Source organism: Pteropus vampyrus, unplaced genomic scaffold, assembly GCF_000151845.1.
Source record: "Pteropus vampyrus isolate Shadow unplaced genomic scaffold, Pvam_2.0 Scaffold434, whole genome shotgun sequence".
Classification (NCBI taxonomy): Eukaryota; Metazoa; Chordata; class Mammalia; order Chiroptera; family Pteropodidae; genus Pteropus; species Pteropus vampyrus.
The window spans coordinates 1989081-2007227 of record NW_011889215.1 but is presented as its reverse complement, the minus strand read 5'-3'; the positions used below and the strand labels follow the sequence as shown (position 1 = coordinate 2007227).

General features: G+C 35.3%; 1 protein-coding gene across 2 annotated transcripts in view; it reads left to right on the top strand.

The window, feature by feature from the left end:
- The window catches only part of FAM210A (family with sequence similarity 210 member A), a 33651-nt gene extending 18197 nt beyond the window's left edge, over window positions 1-15454 (top strand). The window contains exons 2-5 of one of the 2 annotated variants that reach the window (XR_002777458.1): window positions 4235-4742; window positions 9729-9840; window positions 11538-11677; window positions 13281-13409. Coding sequence is in view for 1 of the 2 variants with exons in the window: in XM_011381325.2 (XP_011379627.1) it covers window positions 4267-4742; window positions 9729-9840; window positions 13281-13514 (822 nt within the window). In the remaining variant the exon portion in view is untranslated. Of the gene's footprint in view, window positions 1-4234; window positions 4743-9728; window positions 9841-11537; window positions 11678-13280 lie in introns of both variants that reach the window. The other variant, XM_011381325.2, reaches the window with a different exon arrangement.
- The last annotated feature ends 2693 nt before the right edge of the window (window positions 15455-18147 follow it).

The following is an 18147-nucleotide window of genomic DNA, read 5'->3' as shown; positions in this document are numbered from 1 at the left end:
CTCTCCCGCTCTCCCGCTCTCCCTCTCTCCCGTTTCCACTGCTTCCTTATTTATTATTGACCACTGTGTCTTCACCCTACTTCTCTCTGCCTTAGGTCTCCTACATGAGAGGCTTCTAACTTACTTTATCCTCACAACAACCATATGAAGTAGGTGCTATTATTAACCTCATTTTACAAATTGGAAATCAAGGCACAGAGAGACTAATTAACTTGTGCAAAGGTTACATAGTTTATAGTGTTTTCAAGATTTGAACCCAGTCAATCTTACCTCTCAGATTCTAAGCTCTCAATTGTTAAATTCTAGTGCCTCATGAAATTAAGTCATGAGAGAATCAAACTTTACTTAGAAATTATTCATTATGTCCCTGCCATACATACATGGTAGGGTTTTATATTTAGAATTAGGCACCATTAATCATATTCCAGCCACTTACAGTGTTAAAGGCTTTAGTGACATAATTCTGAAGTGAAAGGATAGCCACAATGGGAGAGGAATCTTGTCACTTCACTTGGAGCTAGTGATGTATTTCATTTTTTTCCATAACTGAAGCAATAAGCAATTTAGAACACTGCCCCTGTCTATAGGTATGAAAATTTCATGCTGCTGGAGCAGGAAAATAACAGGTAATTTTGTGTAAGAAATAAGCTAAGTCTCATGATTTAAAAATTTGTTACTGAAATTACTGTGTTTGATGGGAAGCAATTCAAAATTAAGTTGTTCATCATTCCAGGTTCTCCACTTGTATCAGAAAAATTTTAGGGGCCTGTTAGTTCACAACTTCTTCATGTCCACTCATCCACCTGTCCAGATGTAGCAGATTTGATCTGGGTAGGATTTATGAGGAATGGCACCTCCATTATTGACCAATAACCAAAAACTTGTATCTTTAATTGTAAACACGAACAGACTATTGAAATCCAGAAGCAGAAGCTGCCAGAGAGCTGAGGCTATCATGCACAAGTGCTAGCTGTGAGACAAGATAATTCCTACGTTGCCTTGGTTTTTGTTATTCCTGAAGCCTGTATCATAAATATTCATTCCAGAATATTCTGGAATGAATATTTATGATACTACTCAGTCTTTACCTGCCCTCTACTTTTACTTGCACTTATCTGAAGTAGGATTGCGTCTAGAAATCTAATGAGTCCTATGGCATATATCATCAGTATTGTGATTGATTGCCTTTGGAGTCCAGAGCTGTACTGCCAAATATGGTAGCCAATGCCCACATATTGCCATTTAAATTTAAATAATTCAATATTAATTTAATCTAAAATTTAAGACTCATTTCTGGGGTCCTATGTTTCCTTAGGGAGCTTTCACCATATGTCTTGGTCTACTCAAAATTGGCACTGTCTCGTCTAGAAATGGAGGTACAGCTTAGCGACCCAGCATGAGCCTGGGATCAAACTAATTTCAACCCCAGCTCCTCCACTCACCATTTGAGTGACATTGGGCAAGTTATTTATTCTGTCTGTGCTTCAGTGTCCTCATAAATAAAATGTCGACAGTAGTCCCTTCTTCATAGGGTTATGAGAATAATGTGAGTTAATATATATAAAGTGTTTACAGAGCCCTTGTCACATGGTAGGGAGCTCAAAAACATCTTACCATTATGATGATGATGATGAAGGATGATACATCTGGTATCAAGCTGCCTCTGGCACAAGGAGGCTAATTAACCTAGAGAAATGATCCCCAAATTTATATTGTCAGGTATGACCTGGCTACAGGAGATTCTGGTTTATTAGGTCTAGATAGAGACCAGTAATCTGTATTTTCGAACCACCTCCACTCCCCAGAAACATTCCTGACCTCCTATGATTCAGCCTGGTTTTGAAGCCACTAGCCCAGAGGTTTCTCAGGGAACAAAGGTAAATCTTAGTCCAAGTAGTAATTCAGGGGTGACCCTTGAAGACATTCTAAATAAAAGAAGCCAGTCACAAAAGGCCATATACTATGATTCCATTTATATGAAATATACAGAATAGACAAATAAAGAGAGACAAAAAGTAGATTAGTGGTTGCCTGGAGCTGGGAGGGTGAGGGAATGGTGAATGACTGCTAATGGATATGGGATTTCTTTTGGGGGTGATGAAAATGTTCTAAACTTAGATCATGGTGATGGTTGCACATCTGTGAATATACTAAAAATCGTTAAATTCTACACCTTAAATTGTGAATTATATAGTATGTGGATTATATCTCTCAGTAAAGATGTTCTTAAAAATAGGCAGTAAGTGGAAGGGGATAAAAATAATTTTTAAAAATGGGAGGAGGTAGTTGGCGAAACCAGGAGAAAGGATACAAACTGGGAGCTTGGAAAGAAGCTTTTTGTTTTAATCTTTTTTCATTTATTCACACACACAAATACATAATAATCTAGTTATCTGACAGTCAGACTTCTGGCAGCTTCAACTTCCGAACTGCCCTGTAAAGGAAATAGGTTTAAAAGAAAAATGAAAGTCTATTAAGTTCAGCGAAGACCCTCACTAAAGCCATGGACAGGAATCATTCAAAAGTAATGGTGCAGGAGAAAAGCCTCAAAAGAAATCCAGCTAAAATAGAGACCAAAAATTCATAATGAAAAGTTTGAAAGAAATTTTTGTGTGTGTGAAAAGTGAAGCTAAACTTTATATTTGACAAACTTTAGACTATAATTTCAACTGAACTAACTCAGAATAGACAGCCACCTGGTATTTTCACCTTGGTGCAGGCATAGAATACATTTATAGATAAAAATAAAGATATAGGTTATAGAAGAGTACAATAATAGGTCCTTTACTCAATTTTAGAGTTTCACAACAAAGAAGTCAGTTTTGTGAAAATAGTTAAGGGCTTAATCGTTTTTCTCTGTGGCCTTTCTTAGTCATTTAATATTTAAATCATTCTTTATTTGAAGCACCTGTCTTTAACTCTGTAGATTTTTCTCTTTGGTTGTTAACTGGTCTGATTTTTCAGATTGTTACTTGACATTGACTTTCCTTTTGACTGTAGCAATCTCCAGAATCACTTTTAAAGGCTTCTTGGGAACCTATTTGATTTGAGAGATTTGCAGTTTTATTTCCCAATTTATTTGCATTGTGCTTTTGGATTATCTGTGAGAGCCAGAGAGGAGCTGATATTAATTGTTAATTAGAGAGAGATGAATCAGGGAATTAATTTTATAGGGGGATAGTTCATTAATGGATATTTTTATATGATTACAGTCAATTTTATACCTAAATAATAAATATTCATGTAAAATGGAGTAGCTGTGTTTATTGCCGTGCTAATTTACTGGAGTGCTAACTCATATCTTGACTCTTATTTAGTATACAATTTAAAAAATAGGACCATCTTAACATATTAGAAGGAGTAAGGTAGCTAGTGTGGGATGGGGTTGGTGATTGGAGTCAGGTGGCACCGCCTGATACTGAGAGAAGGAAATTGATTTGCTGTATAGTAATGCATACTATAATTCTGTTTTACAGTGGGGAAACTTATGTCTAGAGAGGCCAAGTAATTAGCTCAAAATAATACCACTGTCAACTCATTTGGGTCCATCTTATTCTAAAGTCTATATTCTTTTAAAATTACATTATAACTATCTTTCCGACAAAGTGTTTGAGCTATCTGGCAAATTTATCTGTCTTCTCACCAGCCAATAACATACGTGATTTAAAGTTTTATGTAATTTAGTCTAAAGACATCTTAGGATAAAATGATATAGATGTCAACTAACACTTATGTGATGCTTGTTATTATTAGTTTACAAAACACTTTTACGTCAGAAATTTCATATAATTCTTGTAACAACCCTGTGAAATGATCTTTGTTTTACTAGTGGACTTAGGCTTGGTTTCTGAAAGGGAATTGCATGGAATTATGTTCCCAAAACGTTAGGGCCCAGGTCTTTGCTTCCAGATCTTATGACTTTTCAGTAATATTACACTGCTTCTTGTAGAATAACAAAGCCCTACAAATATCTCTTTTGTAATAATAAAATAGTCTCAAAACATTACCCTCCATGATGTCTCCTGGGCTCGGTTACTCTATCATATTTAAATGATGTGTTTTAATGAGATTTTAAAATTGCATTTTTATTAGAACTATATACCTTAACATTAATTTCGTGAATTTAGTAGCAATGACTGTCTTTTACTTCCTAATAATTAATGATTTATTTTTAAGTGGATTGGTTTAAAGTGGAAATCTGTATAATCTGATTTTTTAAATCCGATCTCTATAGAAGCTGAAATTCATCAATCACCATTCTTCAAAATGCAATGGAATGTACCAAAGACTGTATTCCGACTGGCACATAGGACATGCATGGAACCATATAAAACTGGTCTCTTTGGTCACTGTCAAATTATAAAGGGACCATTACTTCTATATAAAGCCGAATCCAGAGTAGTTTTGGTACAAGGCCCTCAAAAACAATGGCTGTGCTTATCTGCTGTCCAATGCACTGCAAAGGAAAGGAAGCCATTTGATCCTCATTTACCCCAACCTGGGGTCCTTCACCATAAACAGTGGGAGCAAGATATTTTGTCCAAGAGGGTTATGTCATCCAATGCCACATCTCCAGGAACTCCTTCAGAAAAAAAGGAAGAACCTGATCCTTTACAAGACAAATCGATTAGTCTTTATCAACGGTTCAAGAAAACATTTAGACAATATGGAAAAGTTTTGATTCCAGTGCATCTAATAACTTCTGGTGTTTGGTTTGGAACATTTTATTATGCAGCCATAAAGTAAGTTTTTGCTTGATTGAGCATCTTTCCTTGTTTTATCAGAATGTTAATCTTAATTGTACCAATGAAAGCCTTAAAAAGTTTTTTTAAATGCTTTATTGTCTTAAAAGAGGGTGACTTTTTCATAACTTTTTTACATTTTAAACATAGCTAACATTTGCTTATTGTATTTGCTTATTGTATTCAGACTCTAAATTTTTTTAACTGTATTATTTGTCACAGCAACTCTGTGAAGCAGGTAATACTAATAGTCCCATTTTATTGAGAAAACAGATTAAGCAAGAATAAGTCAAAATCATTTAGTTTTTCCCAGAATAACTTCAGAGTCTTATTTCAAAGCCCATGCTCTTAATCACTGTGTTCATCTGTCAGCGTTTAGGAGAGCACAGAAATAAAATCAAATTTAGAAATTGGGAAGCACCGTAAGTTCTGTACTGACATATTTCTTAAAGTATTCACAAATAAAAAGATATATTATTTTTCCATATATATGATTTTAATGGGAAATTAAGATATTTTTACCAAAGCCTGGCTAATATCTGTTATAGATGCAAAACTGAAGAAATTGCAGAATTATGTTTTAATGTTACTCTTATCTGATAAGTGTCAAAGTAATATTTTTTATTCTGATCATAATTAATTTGTTGTACACTTAAAATTTTGTTAAAAGGGTAGATCTCAGGTGTTCTTACCACAATAAAATAAACTTTTAAAAAAGATAATTTGGTAGGCCTAGCCTCCAGATATTGTAAAACATAGAATTCTAAATGTATCTTTTTTGTTAAATACTGTTCCTTTCTTTTAAGGTAAGTTATATTATTCATACTGTTCTAGGAGCAGCAGGAGCACACATAGAAACAGCTTACCAATGATTTCTAGTCTGTTTCTACTTCTAGCAGAACCTAGCAAGTGCCAGCCTGTGCCTTTTCCTTTGAACCTGCTGTGTGGGCTTTTCTTGTAGTCGTCTGGGTGTGACCAAGCCCAGTGAACTTATTATCCTGAGGAAGATGAGACAGCACAATGTAGACCATGGACATTTTGGTAAACTCTCCTAATGGGTTTAGATTTATTTTATACTTTACAAAAGTCCACTGATTTTCAGCATTTGGTTACATTTTCTAGCTTGATACTAAAGTATTAATAAAATATGGTAGTTTTATATATGAAGCTCACTTCTTAGAAAAAGCTTATTATTTACTAAATTAAAAGATAAAGGAATAGAGATTGTACTTACTCTCAGGAAACACGGGATTAGAGATGTTTCTTTACAAAAGTTCTAAAAGGTTTTAACCTTGTATAATTAATGCTGTTCTGTTTCTCTCCATATCTTTTCTCTCTCTTGTTTCTGTTATTAAATTATATTCTTCTTCATTATGTATCATTAGTTTCCTTAAGAATTGTTCCTTTCTTCACAGAAGGTCCTTGTATAGAATACTTTATGGAATAATCTCTTTGTTTACATATGACATTTGTGGACATGTACAATATTTATAGAAGTCTTCAAAACTGCCTTTAGTTTTTTAACAGCATGAAATCATATACACCATTTTGAATAAAAATTATTATAGACATTCATTTTTTCTACTTTTAATTAATGGCTTTTTACATTTAAAATTTTCTCTTTTGAGCTATTGAGGATCTTTCTGGTTTGGTATTGTGGAAGATGGCATGAATAATACTTGTTTCTTCTGCCTTCCTTAGGTTGCCCTCGATAAGAATTCAGCCTCCTGGCCTTAGAAGGAGAGATCTAAGTTTTTAATTAATTGAATATTGAGAGTCTCATCTGTACTATTAAAAAGAGTACTTTTGTTCCTTTTACTTTTCCTTGACTTCCTTCGTTAAAGAGTTCTATAACTAAAAAAGCAGACCCCAAATAACCTAGTGATACTAATTATCCTTAAGATTTTTTCAGTGCTATCTAACATCTGAGGTAGTTGTAGTGACATTCTGCCATCCCCTGCAGAATGCAGTTTTATCCTTCCTCTTTTCCTGCAGAATGCTTGTGTGTAACCATGATGGTAAGACTGTCCACTTTAAAATCATATTCCTTCCCCATCACAACTTGTCTTTTGGCTGTTTGCCAGCATGCAAATTCAGTTGCCAGACCCTTTACTACTGCCCAGCTGTGACCACTGGTCTAGTTCTGTTATAGCATCTCAAAGCTAATTTGTGTTATGTATGATATGTTGCTTCCCAGAACAGTCCTTAATATTTTTTATATTAAATTCTTAATACTTCAGAAATTGAAATTTAATTTGTTCTAAGTGAGGACCTTATTACAAGTAATAATTAGAAAATAAGGATTTAGGATATGTTCGAATGGCAGTATATCTTTTATTATGAGATGATTTTATTGTAAAATTGGAGTTGATTAAATACAGTTATTGTTTTTTCCCAATGCAACTGACAAGAGGCTGGATTTATTTTATTTAGTTTTAGCTGAAAAAGTTCTCTGTTACTTGCTTGTTACTTACTTACTATTAAAAGAAAGAAGGAAAAATAGTTTGTAACTTGAAGATTGGGCATTTCAAGTCACACTGCATTACTGACCAGTGTTTTAGTCACTCTGACAACTAGCGTTATTGCCTTGCTAGTCACGATAAAGCAAAATGCCATTCTTTATTTAGTTAACTCAGTGATAAAGATCTCAGGTTTTTGAAACATTTTATTTCGGGGAGATCTAAATTGTGCATGCTAACTGATTTTATTTTAAGCTAAGCTTTGTTGTCACTTCTGTTTGGCAAAAGCTTGCAGATATCTTATGTCTTCTAATGAGAAGTACTCTGGTCAAATGTAGTTCTATGATAATGATTTTGTCCTTATGTTTAGTTGTCTCGTGTTTTGGGCCTAAAGGTACAGATCCACTCAGAGGCAAAATCCTGACTGATTTTTACTGTACTTTATCCAGACTGTGAATATACCTTTGTCCTTATTTGTGTCTGCTTCAGTAGAAACATCCATAAAGCTCGCAGTTTGTGAAGCAGAGATTTCTGTCAGGCTGTGGGAAGTTCAGAATAAAAAGTGACAAAAAGTGGATATTACTGTTTGAATCAGACCCTCATTAATGCTTTATATTTAACAATTCCAAAGAAAATGAAAGTTATTTTTAAAAAAACGATCAAATTAATGCTTTAGAAATAAGTGGAGCCAGATGCTTGCTGCTTTATTTTACAAAGGTAACTACTGTTTGATCTTTATAAAAAGATTTTTAAAAAAATCAACCAATTTTGTCTGGTCGAATGTCTTTTTTTCCCCCTTCAAGATTGCTGTTAACTATGTAGATTTTATATATTGGGCTTAGTCTGAATTAGGAAATAATTCATGAAATATTTTTATATTTGTGTTGGTACTAGAAGATATAATTACCATGTTGTGGTAGGATGTTACTGGACATAGTAACTTATTAGATCCATAGAATAGTCTTTATAGTACTAAGTCTTGCTTTAATGGGATTCTAAGAAAGATTTTAAAAGGAACTGACAGAGATCGAAAAAACCAGATTGGATTTGTAATTGATGTTTTCATTAAATTCTTTAAAGTTTGCTTCAGTTATCTGGTTTCCTCTTGTAGATAATAGGTAATTTTCCTTTACGCTGATGAGCCATATCTACTGAGAGTAGTCCCTAGTTTCTTAGTATTATTATAGTGAAGTCACAGAGAGGGAAACTTTTCCTTAGTTGACCAAATTATTGTTTAATATTAAAAATAAATCAGGAGTTTGCAACTACCATAATAGTGATGGATCCAGGCAATTCCCTTTCTGAATTACAAAGAGAAAGAGTACGTTTACAGTGAGCAACCTGTGGACCTTACCTTAACTAAGAGTCATACTTACCAGTGATGGAACCAACTGACATCATATGGCCCCTGTTGGTGCAGAGAAATGAACACAGAATCAAGTGTGCAGCTTTCTGGTTGAAAAATATTTAACCAGAATCTAATCATATGAGGAAACAATCAGACAAATCCAAATTTTGAGGGACAGTCTACCATGCAACAGACCGGAAAGCTTCAAACATCTCAATATCAAGAAAGACATCCCGCCTCCCTCAACAGGAAGTTCAGGGGAGCATTTTTAGGGGAAAAGAGACGAGAGAGAGATGACTGGATAGCGTTACGGAATATACTGGGACAATTAAGGATACTTTAATATTAAATAACATATTTATTAACTGTATACTATGGTATATGTTAAATTTCATGGGCGTGATAATTGTTTATGTGGGAGAAGCACAAAACAAGCCTTTTAGAGGTGAAAGATCACAGTATCTGTAAAACTACACAGCATGTACGTGTAAAGTGTGCACGTGCATGCATATGTCAGCTTAACAAAATGTTGATAGTAAGGGGACACTAAAAATAAATTAGGGTTTAACAGCTCAGATTAGAGACTTGCTCTGCCTTCTGTCTTTTGTTGCAGTTTATGGTAATTGCTGCTTCACCTGCATTTTAAGTCTGATAATAGCATAGAATTATCCTTTTAGAATAATTGAAGTTTTCATCAAACCCATAGAATTATTTATTCCTTGCATAATAATACAATAATGTTATATCACTTGTTTTTATAATAGTATAGTTGGACATATTATTAGAGGTAACAATCTTAGGTCTTGAAGTTTGAATTAGAGCATTCTAAGGAAGTGGTATTTAGTTGAGGAAGCTATGATCAGGTAAATGATTCCGATCTTTTTCTCAGGTTATAACTATTAATTTTGCTCTGATAAACACATCTGTTTTTCTGAATATGCTAATTACGGATGTCTGTATGCAGAAGCAGAAGTTGCACAGTAAGATACAACACGACACTGATGTTTGTATACATATTGTATTTTTAGAATGAAATTAAAGTGCTTGATAATGCAGAATTGACTTTTAAACAAAATTTGGTTTTAGTGTCTTGAAAAAATTTATCCCTAAAAGTTTGTGTGTGTGTATGTGTGTGTGTGTGTATATAGATGTATAAATTACTTTCTGTTTCTTTCTTAGAGGAGTGAATGTCGTTCCTTTTCTAGAACTTATTGGGTTACCTGACAGCGTAGTAAACATTCTGAAAAATTCCCAAAGTGGAAATGCACTAACAGCATATGCCTTGTTTAAGGTAGGTACTATTATAAATGGATTGCTCCTCACACTTAACTGATGATTTGCTCAGTTCTCTGGAAAACTCTGCGTTAACCCCAATAGTTCTCTTTTGTAACTTAAACTATTGTACTTCATCTCTTATATGTCTAATGATTAAAGTTAAAATTTTTAAGTGTAAAGATGATGTTTTAGAAAGAAGTGCTTTGAAAATAGGTAGATCATTCATAACCTGCTGTGATCACATGTGAAACTTTTGAATTTCCAGGGTAGAAGTTGTCTCTAACATTTTTCCTATTAATAGTGTATTAATTTTCCTTATTCAGAGATCCACATGCCACCTGACTTGTTAGTGAAATTTAGCGTTTATTTTGTTTATAATAGTTCATGTTCTTAATAAGTAAAATAGCAAAGTTTAATTCAAATTGTTTTATGTGATAAACCTTACACTTGTTAGATGTTATGTATGTTTCATTTTAAAAGTTCATAGTCATTATAACTGTTTTCTGGCTTTAGACAGTACATCTTTCTGAATAGTTTCTACACCTATTGGTCTTTATTTTGGAAGAGAAGACTCATTGTAAATTGTGGAATTTAGCCATATTAATCTCATTTTCTCAACTGACATAATTATGAGGTCCTTTGTGGCGTCATCCTAAGAAAGAAAACAAGCAGAAAGCATTTAGAAACTAGATGTTATTTTACTTCTATTGTATGAAAATACTTAGAATTATGGTTTTATAATAGTACTCAAAAGTTAAGTTTTATTCTGATTTCCTCATTAGAATCCTCTGAAATCTTGGGAGATTTCCTGTTTTATTATATTTTAACTAGAGGGCTAAAGCTTAATTACTGAGTTTTTCAACATTAGAACTTATTAAATTTATAAATTATCAAGTTTCTAGTTATAACGGGTATAATTTACCTTTAATCAAACTATTATGATGATGGTTTAGACCATTTCTCTAATTATAATTGCTTCTTATCTCATGTTCCCATAGCATCTGTGTAGCTCTTATGTAGTTCATGTCACAGTCTCTGTGTTACTTTTATTTTTTAATATTTGTTTTCTTTATTTGATTATGAGTGCCCAGAAATTCAAAATCATGTGTTCTTTCTCTTTGTATTTTCAGAATGCCTGGTATTGTGCTTTGTAGGCAAATCAATGCTCAGTGCATGTTTGTTGGGTTGGAATTGAAATGTGAAGCTATACACATAGGTAGATTGTCATGTCAACAGTGTTTCTTCTAGCTCACCATTCCTCTGTGAGGTGGGAAATATGGAGGGGGATTCTCTTGGATATTTACTGTAACACACAGTTTTTCAAGTAGAGAAACAAACACTGAGATCTATTGCTTCAATAAGGCAAAGCCCCAAAGAGAGGTGTGGCAAGGTGGAAAAAAACTTAGGAGTATGACCTTGTGGCATTAGCTAGGGTACACTCATAACTCTGTCCTTGAAATATACCATTGTTTGAGCTGACAAAAATTTGCTGAGCCCCTGCTATGTGCCAAGTGCCAATTCCAAGTACTGGGAATACTGTAATTAAATAAAATGGTGCAAAATACCTGCCCTTGTGGTAGTGGGCAGTTGGAGAGACAAAGAAGGGAAAGTTAAAAAAAATACAAATTAGATGACAGTAAGTGCTAAGAAGAAAGAATAAATCAGTGATGGAGGGGTGTTTGTGTTGTCATTTGGTATTGGTTTGTTTTTCAGAGGGAGAGTTGCAAGAAGGTGAGAAAGTTAATCAGGCAGCTGTGTGAGAGAAGAACATTCCATGCAGGGGAAACCCAAAGGTCCTGAGGCTGCAGGATGCCTGGAGTGTATGGGAATGGCAAGGAATCAATGTGCCTGGAGTGAGTGAGCAAGGGCCACAGGCAACAGAGTGGCCAGATCAGGGCAGCCTGACTCTGAGGAGATGGAAAGTCACTGGGGAGTTTTGAATATATGATTTGTTTTAACAAAATCACTTTGGCCGCTATATTGAAAATAGTCTCACACGACAAAGGTAGAAGCCCAGGAGGTCATTGCAGCAGTTTGGGTGCAAGCTGATAGCGGCTAAGACAAGGTGGTAGCAGGAGAGGCAGTAAGAAGTAGGTGGATTCTGGATATATTTTGAAAGTATCTTACAGGTTTGGGGCCTGAGCAACTGAAGAATAGAGTTGTCATTTCCTGAGGTGCACATTGATTTGAGAGGAGCAAGTTTGGGGTGGGACCATTGAACATCAAGAGGTTAATTAGTTTTGAACACATGACATTTTGAGATTCTATTAGACATGCAGGCAGAAATGAGTAGGTGGTTATATATACTGGAATCAAGGGAAAAGGCTGAGACTGGAAGTCTAAATTTAAGAATCACCAATATATAGATGGCATTACAGACATGAAACTGGACAGGACTGCTGAGGGAGGGAGGGAGGTGGAGTCCAGGCACTGAATGCTGTCTCACCATGTTCAGAGGTAGGTGACATGAGGAGGAATCGGCAAGGATCACAGGAATGGGCAGCCTCTGAGATGGAAGGAAACCAGGGAAGTGGGGGCCCTGGCAGCCAAACGGAAGAAGTACACCGAGGAGTAGATTGGAAAAACTATTTTAGGTGGTTCTTATTGCTCAGGGGCCTCTATTCTGTGATGAGAGCAGTTTTTGTGGAAAGGAGAGGGGTGAAAGCTTGGTTAGAGTAAGTTCAAGAGAAAATGAAGAGGGAAATTAGGGATAGAGAGCCATACAGCTCTTTCAGAGAGTTTTGGTATCTGGCACACCTGTTACAACTATGAATTTTTATGCAAAAGCCTCAGAACGTGATGCAGACTCTCTGCTTTGTGATTATCTTTGACCATATTGTCTACTATTTAGTTTCAGTTCTTAAATCAAGTCAGAATTAAACCTGTTTTGTCTGCAGCACATGTGCCATTTTACCACATGTTGGCCTCGCAGAGGTTCTGGTTGGGATTCCAGACCCAAGGCAGATTATTATAATGAGGAAAGAGCATAAGGCCTGGAAAAGTCAAAAGAAAGATGGGACGTGAAACATTCAGATTCAGTAGAGAAGAAACATTTGGCTCATGCTTGCCTCTCACCATCTGAAGTAGTTTGGTTCTAGTGTTCTTGATAGTTCTGTGGGGTGTCAGGGTTTTAAAGAATAGAGACGACCTGTGCACCTTTGTTGCTGGTAGTGGTCCCAAGCCCTCTTTGATTTCCCAGTGGATCCACCCTGCCTGGTTCTCTAGCATGCGGTCACGGACTTCAGTGCTGCCACTGCGAACGTTCTGTAATCCTGGATCAGTGTCCTATTTGTAAAACGAGTGTACAGAAGATGCACACACCCCTTGTTAGGAGGGAGAACCATAGAGGATGTAACTACATTAGCCTTGTGAAGCAGTAAAGTAATTTCATATTGTTTTTGCTTAAGACAGTAGTCATAATCAGGTATCGATCTGCCTGTTTGCTTTTTCCTTCAGATTGCAACACCTGCCCGGTACACCGTGACTCTGGGGGGAACCTCCTTCACTGTGAAGTATTTACGTAGTCGTGGCTACATGTCAACACCACCTCCGGTTAAGGAGTATCTGCAGGACAGGATGGAAGAGACAAAAGAGCTTCTCACAGAGAAAATGGAAGAAACGAAGGATAGACTCACTGAAAAATTACAAGAAACCAAAGAAAAAGTTTCTTTTAAGAAGAAAGTAGAATAGGGTGCCTTATATAACAGGTTGTAGACAGTTCCTACATTTTAACCCTTTGGAGAATGTGGACAAAGATGATATTTTTGGTTAGTTGCCTAAATATACTAATTCTCTGAGGGTTAAAGAACTAAGATCCCTTTTTAACATTAAATCAGTAGAAAAATCAGTGCTTTTTGAAAAGAAAAAAACTCAATGTAAGAATTTCACATCAATAGCAACATTAAGCAGTAGTTAATGCCTTGTAAGTCAGAGCTCTTTTTCAAGGTCTTCAGAATCATATTTGCTTTATGTTTTGTTGCAGCTGTAATTTAGGCAGGTGAGGCAGTTGACTCCTTGAATAACTGATGCGGCTTAGACAGAATGCTAACATTGGGTCTTCATCTTTATGTTATTCATTGAGGTTTTAACTATATTCAGTTTTCAATGCGGAGACAAACTATTATCATCAAAACTGCCTGTGAATAAGAGGATATTTAATGTTTTGATAAAAAGTATGTAAGTTACATACCAGTTAAAATACAGACTTTATTTGAAGAAAGTTGAATAAAAATTGGGTCATCTATATGTAAATAACATGGTTATATGTAAATTAAAAAGTTGACCATTTAAAAATGATTTTTACGTGAAGTTTGTCATAATCAGAAATTTTAAAGCAAATATATATGGCCATAGTACTTTTTCACCTGGAACACAAAACTGTGACTTGTGTCCTCTTCAACTAACTTTTCAGAGGAAAAGTCAAAATATACCTTAAGTTTATTGTTGAAGCCACATTATCGTAAGCAGTGACTCAAGCTTGTGCTTGTCAAGCAGAAACAGATTTGGAAGGATGGAAAATGGCGTCAGCTTGTCATGGAGTTAACTCAGTCTCCCTGCTGTGTGGCAGGCCTTTGTCTCCACAAGTCAGCGCTCTTTCCCAGTGTCTTTGTTCCAGAGTTAATATTGATCTCATTATGGAGTAAATTTTCAAATTCTAACTGCTGCTTTCCCCCTTATATTGAAATATCCTTGCTTGAGCATTTTACTTGAATTTTTTTTATATTATCTGCTTGGAATGAAATTCAGCCATTGTGAGATATGAAAGTTGCAGATGTGATTGAGCATGTGTTTGAGGATGTCTCTGTCTGTTTTCCTTTTGCTTTAATTGCTTTTACTTCAGTTCTAACTCTTGAATTTATATTTAGAAGAGGGAATGGCCTCTTTCTAGATTGTCTAGATTATCAGGGACTGCAAGAACCAATCCAGCAGGAATCACTGCTGTTTGGCAGGAGTTTTGTATTTAGTATTTAATTTAGCCAAATTTAGAGAATAAAGGAGAAAAAAGTGTTTACATTTGATATATTTAATTATTATATTGGAACACTTTTTAAATTAATATGCTATGCTTATAATCAGTCTTTTTTGGGGGTTGGGTAGCGCGGAATAGTGAAGGGACAAGAGCTATTGCTCTGCTACATGCAGTCTTTATCAGAATGGCTTGTCTCCTGATGCAGAGTTGAACATGCAATTTCAAATTGACAGCACATTTTTAAATCTAAATACAATTGACATGTTTTAGCATGTTTATTAAATTTACATTTTTGTAGATATTAAATGCTGAGATATTATTAAATGCTGAGATATTAACCAATTTTTTGTTTATATTATTTTTTTTTAACCATTTGAGACTATGCCTATATTTTAAAATCTTATTATATGGAACTCTTCCAAAATAATTTCCTTTCATTCTGCACATTGCACGGGGCATGTTTTCTAATGTGGATAAATTGTGGGTTCTTAGAAGTCACTGATAATCCTGATACTAAAATTTGATTTTCCTGAATATCCACCTTTTATTTAGTCCATTTGAGTTCTGTTACCATCCAGTTTTTGTGCTGTGTTTATCCAGTTATAGAAAGTAAGATGCTGACGAGTGCTTTGAAATTCTCTAGTAAAAAGTTCACCAGAAATGTGAGAAGTTCTTTTGTCATTATTTGGCATCAGAAATATTTGTATCACGTCAAATGCTGTTGCTAGCATATCACTATCTAGTCTTTAAGGCAAGCTACAAATAGCTTAAAAAGAGACACCTGTAATATGTTGTATCAAGTGAAATGTCATGCTATATAGAGAGTAAATACATACAGTTTGCAATATATATATAGTAAACCCCTTTCATTTACAATAAACCTTATCCTTTGGATTAATTTGCCATAACTTCTGTGAGCTAAGAGGCAGAACAGCTCTCTCCCCCCCATCCCCCATCTGATCTACATGTCTATTTAAGTAGGATGTGTTGACAGTGTAAAGCGGGATCTGTGACTGAGATTTAACTTACAGAAAGTGAATGAAAAGAGTTTGCTCAGCAAATTAGCAATTGAAAAGAAAAGAATTAGATGAGAGACTTAGTTTATTCACGAATAATAGCAAAGCCAACCTTTTAAAGTACCAGAAAATGTCTTTTACGGAAACCTTACCTTTTAAAGTACCAGAAAATGTCTTTTACGGAAACCTTTTGCATACAGGAAGTGCTGTTTACAGATTTCAGCAGAGAAAAAGAATGCGTATATTGAGATTACCTTGCTCCCACTAATGAAAATAATAAAATTATGCCTTCAAATATAATCTTCAGTTTATTTGTTGTTACAGAATCTGTCCCCATTTATATACAAATGAAAGATAGTATTGTAGTCCTTTATGCTCCAGGATGAAATGGAGCTATTTGCTGTCTTTTTTTCAGTGATCTTAGAAGATAATTCCAGGAATTTAAAAGACCTTAATAGTTGGGGCACAGGAAGTGTTTGAAGAAAAGAAACACGTTTGTATATTAGACCCATCTAGCTTTTTCCTGTGTTCTTTCCACTGGGTTCAGGCCATCTTCAGGATTTCTTAACCAATTCAGACCTTATAAACAAGGCCACTGTAGAACATGGTGATGGTTATGAAATGAACAGAAGGTGGTTTGAGCAAATGAGGCAGAAAGCGTGAGTGTAACTTTCATGGTATTTTTGAAATACATTTACAAAATGAGATACATTTCTGAATTATTAAAGAGTTTCTGAAAATACTTGTTTTTATGGTAGTGTAGACATATTCTTTGGCTACAGTTCATTTTTTTAAATGAGGACCTTCATTTCAGATTTTCAAAACTGAGTCTCCATAAGGCCTATGTTATGGCGCGAACCATAACATAGACCCACGGAGCTAATTGAGGTGAATTATGAGCCTTTATTAGCCCCTGGCGACTGACTCTCTACCAAGCAGGGTTAGAGGAGATCAGCCCCAGGGTTTGAGAGTGAGGCAATTATAAAGCCTAAAACAAGCAAGCAGATACAGAAGCAGAAGTTGGCCATTAGCACAATACATCACCTAGTACCACTCCCTGGTTAACAAGTAAGTGGATTACAGAAGCAGACATTGGCCATCTTCATATCTTACACAATACACCTCCTAAACCACACCCAAGCAAGTAAGACAACTTCTGGTATCTAAAGATACTTCTTCCCTGTAGCTGACTTAGCTAGTTGGCTCACTTGAAAATTTTCCACTCTCAACAGCCTAAAGTAGATTAAATGTGACCAGAGTTGGTTAGAAGTATTTTTCAGTATCAAAAGCTTACTGCTTACTTGACTTTATATGTGCCATGGTCTGCAATGCATCAGGTTATGTTGGCCTTGTTGCCCAGGTAGCACAGGAGCTTTCATACAAAGAAGTGTGGGCCTCTCTGCCACCTTCAGATTAATAACCTGAACCAGACATCTATAGAACCAGAGGTGGATACTTTTAATTATTCATTCTGCACATATGAACTTTGTTTAGTCTCTTGGTCCATCTGTATGTTATATAGTATCAAGTTAGTATTACGTGGAATTCCAAAAGATTCTGCATCATGTACCTAGAGGTACAATAGAGTCAAGACTTCATTATCCCCTTAGAGACTTGAACAGTAGGTGACCCACTCGTTCCCAGAATGCATTGTCAGCCATGCACTTTTGCCTGGACTTTTGATTCTGGAAAGATCTTTCTTCTGTACTTTGAGCTTGTAACTTACATTTGAGAAATGCTGTGTAGGGCAATTGGAGATATTTTTCCCTCTGCGAGATTCTTCCTTTGTGACTCGTATCAATTGGCTTATTTTAACTAGACAAAAGTTTCTGATTGTCTTGCTGCTTCAAGGCTAGGCTTTAAAAATCAAGCTATATTCTTCCCTATGCATCATTGACAGTCAACAACAATAATAATTGTAGGTCATAATTATCTTGTGACAATTATCTGGCTATTTTGATAATGCATCTTAATTTCAGAAACCTTCTGGACAAAGTATAATGTTTAGCCTCTTCTTTGTTCTGATCACTTCATTGGATAGTCGTTCTGGGGAGGTACACAGGCTGTTAAGTCTCAGACTATGTAGTTTCTCTTTATAGATAAGAGTGCTTGAAGAGAATAAGGCCAAATAGAAAACACTTCCATATTGTGTTTTCTCTGGCACAACATGGTCCATAAGAGCAGAAGTCAGGACAGTTAAAAGACGTTCCACATGCTGCCAAAATCAAAACATATCCTTGTTCTGCCTGAAAGTGAGGATTGTATAGAACCTGTGTTCATTCTTTCCCTTTCTTCCTCTGTCCAGCTTTTTCTGTTTTGAATTTTGACCAATTTAAAT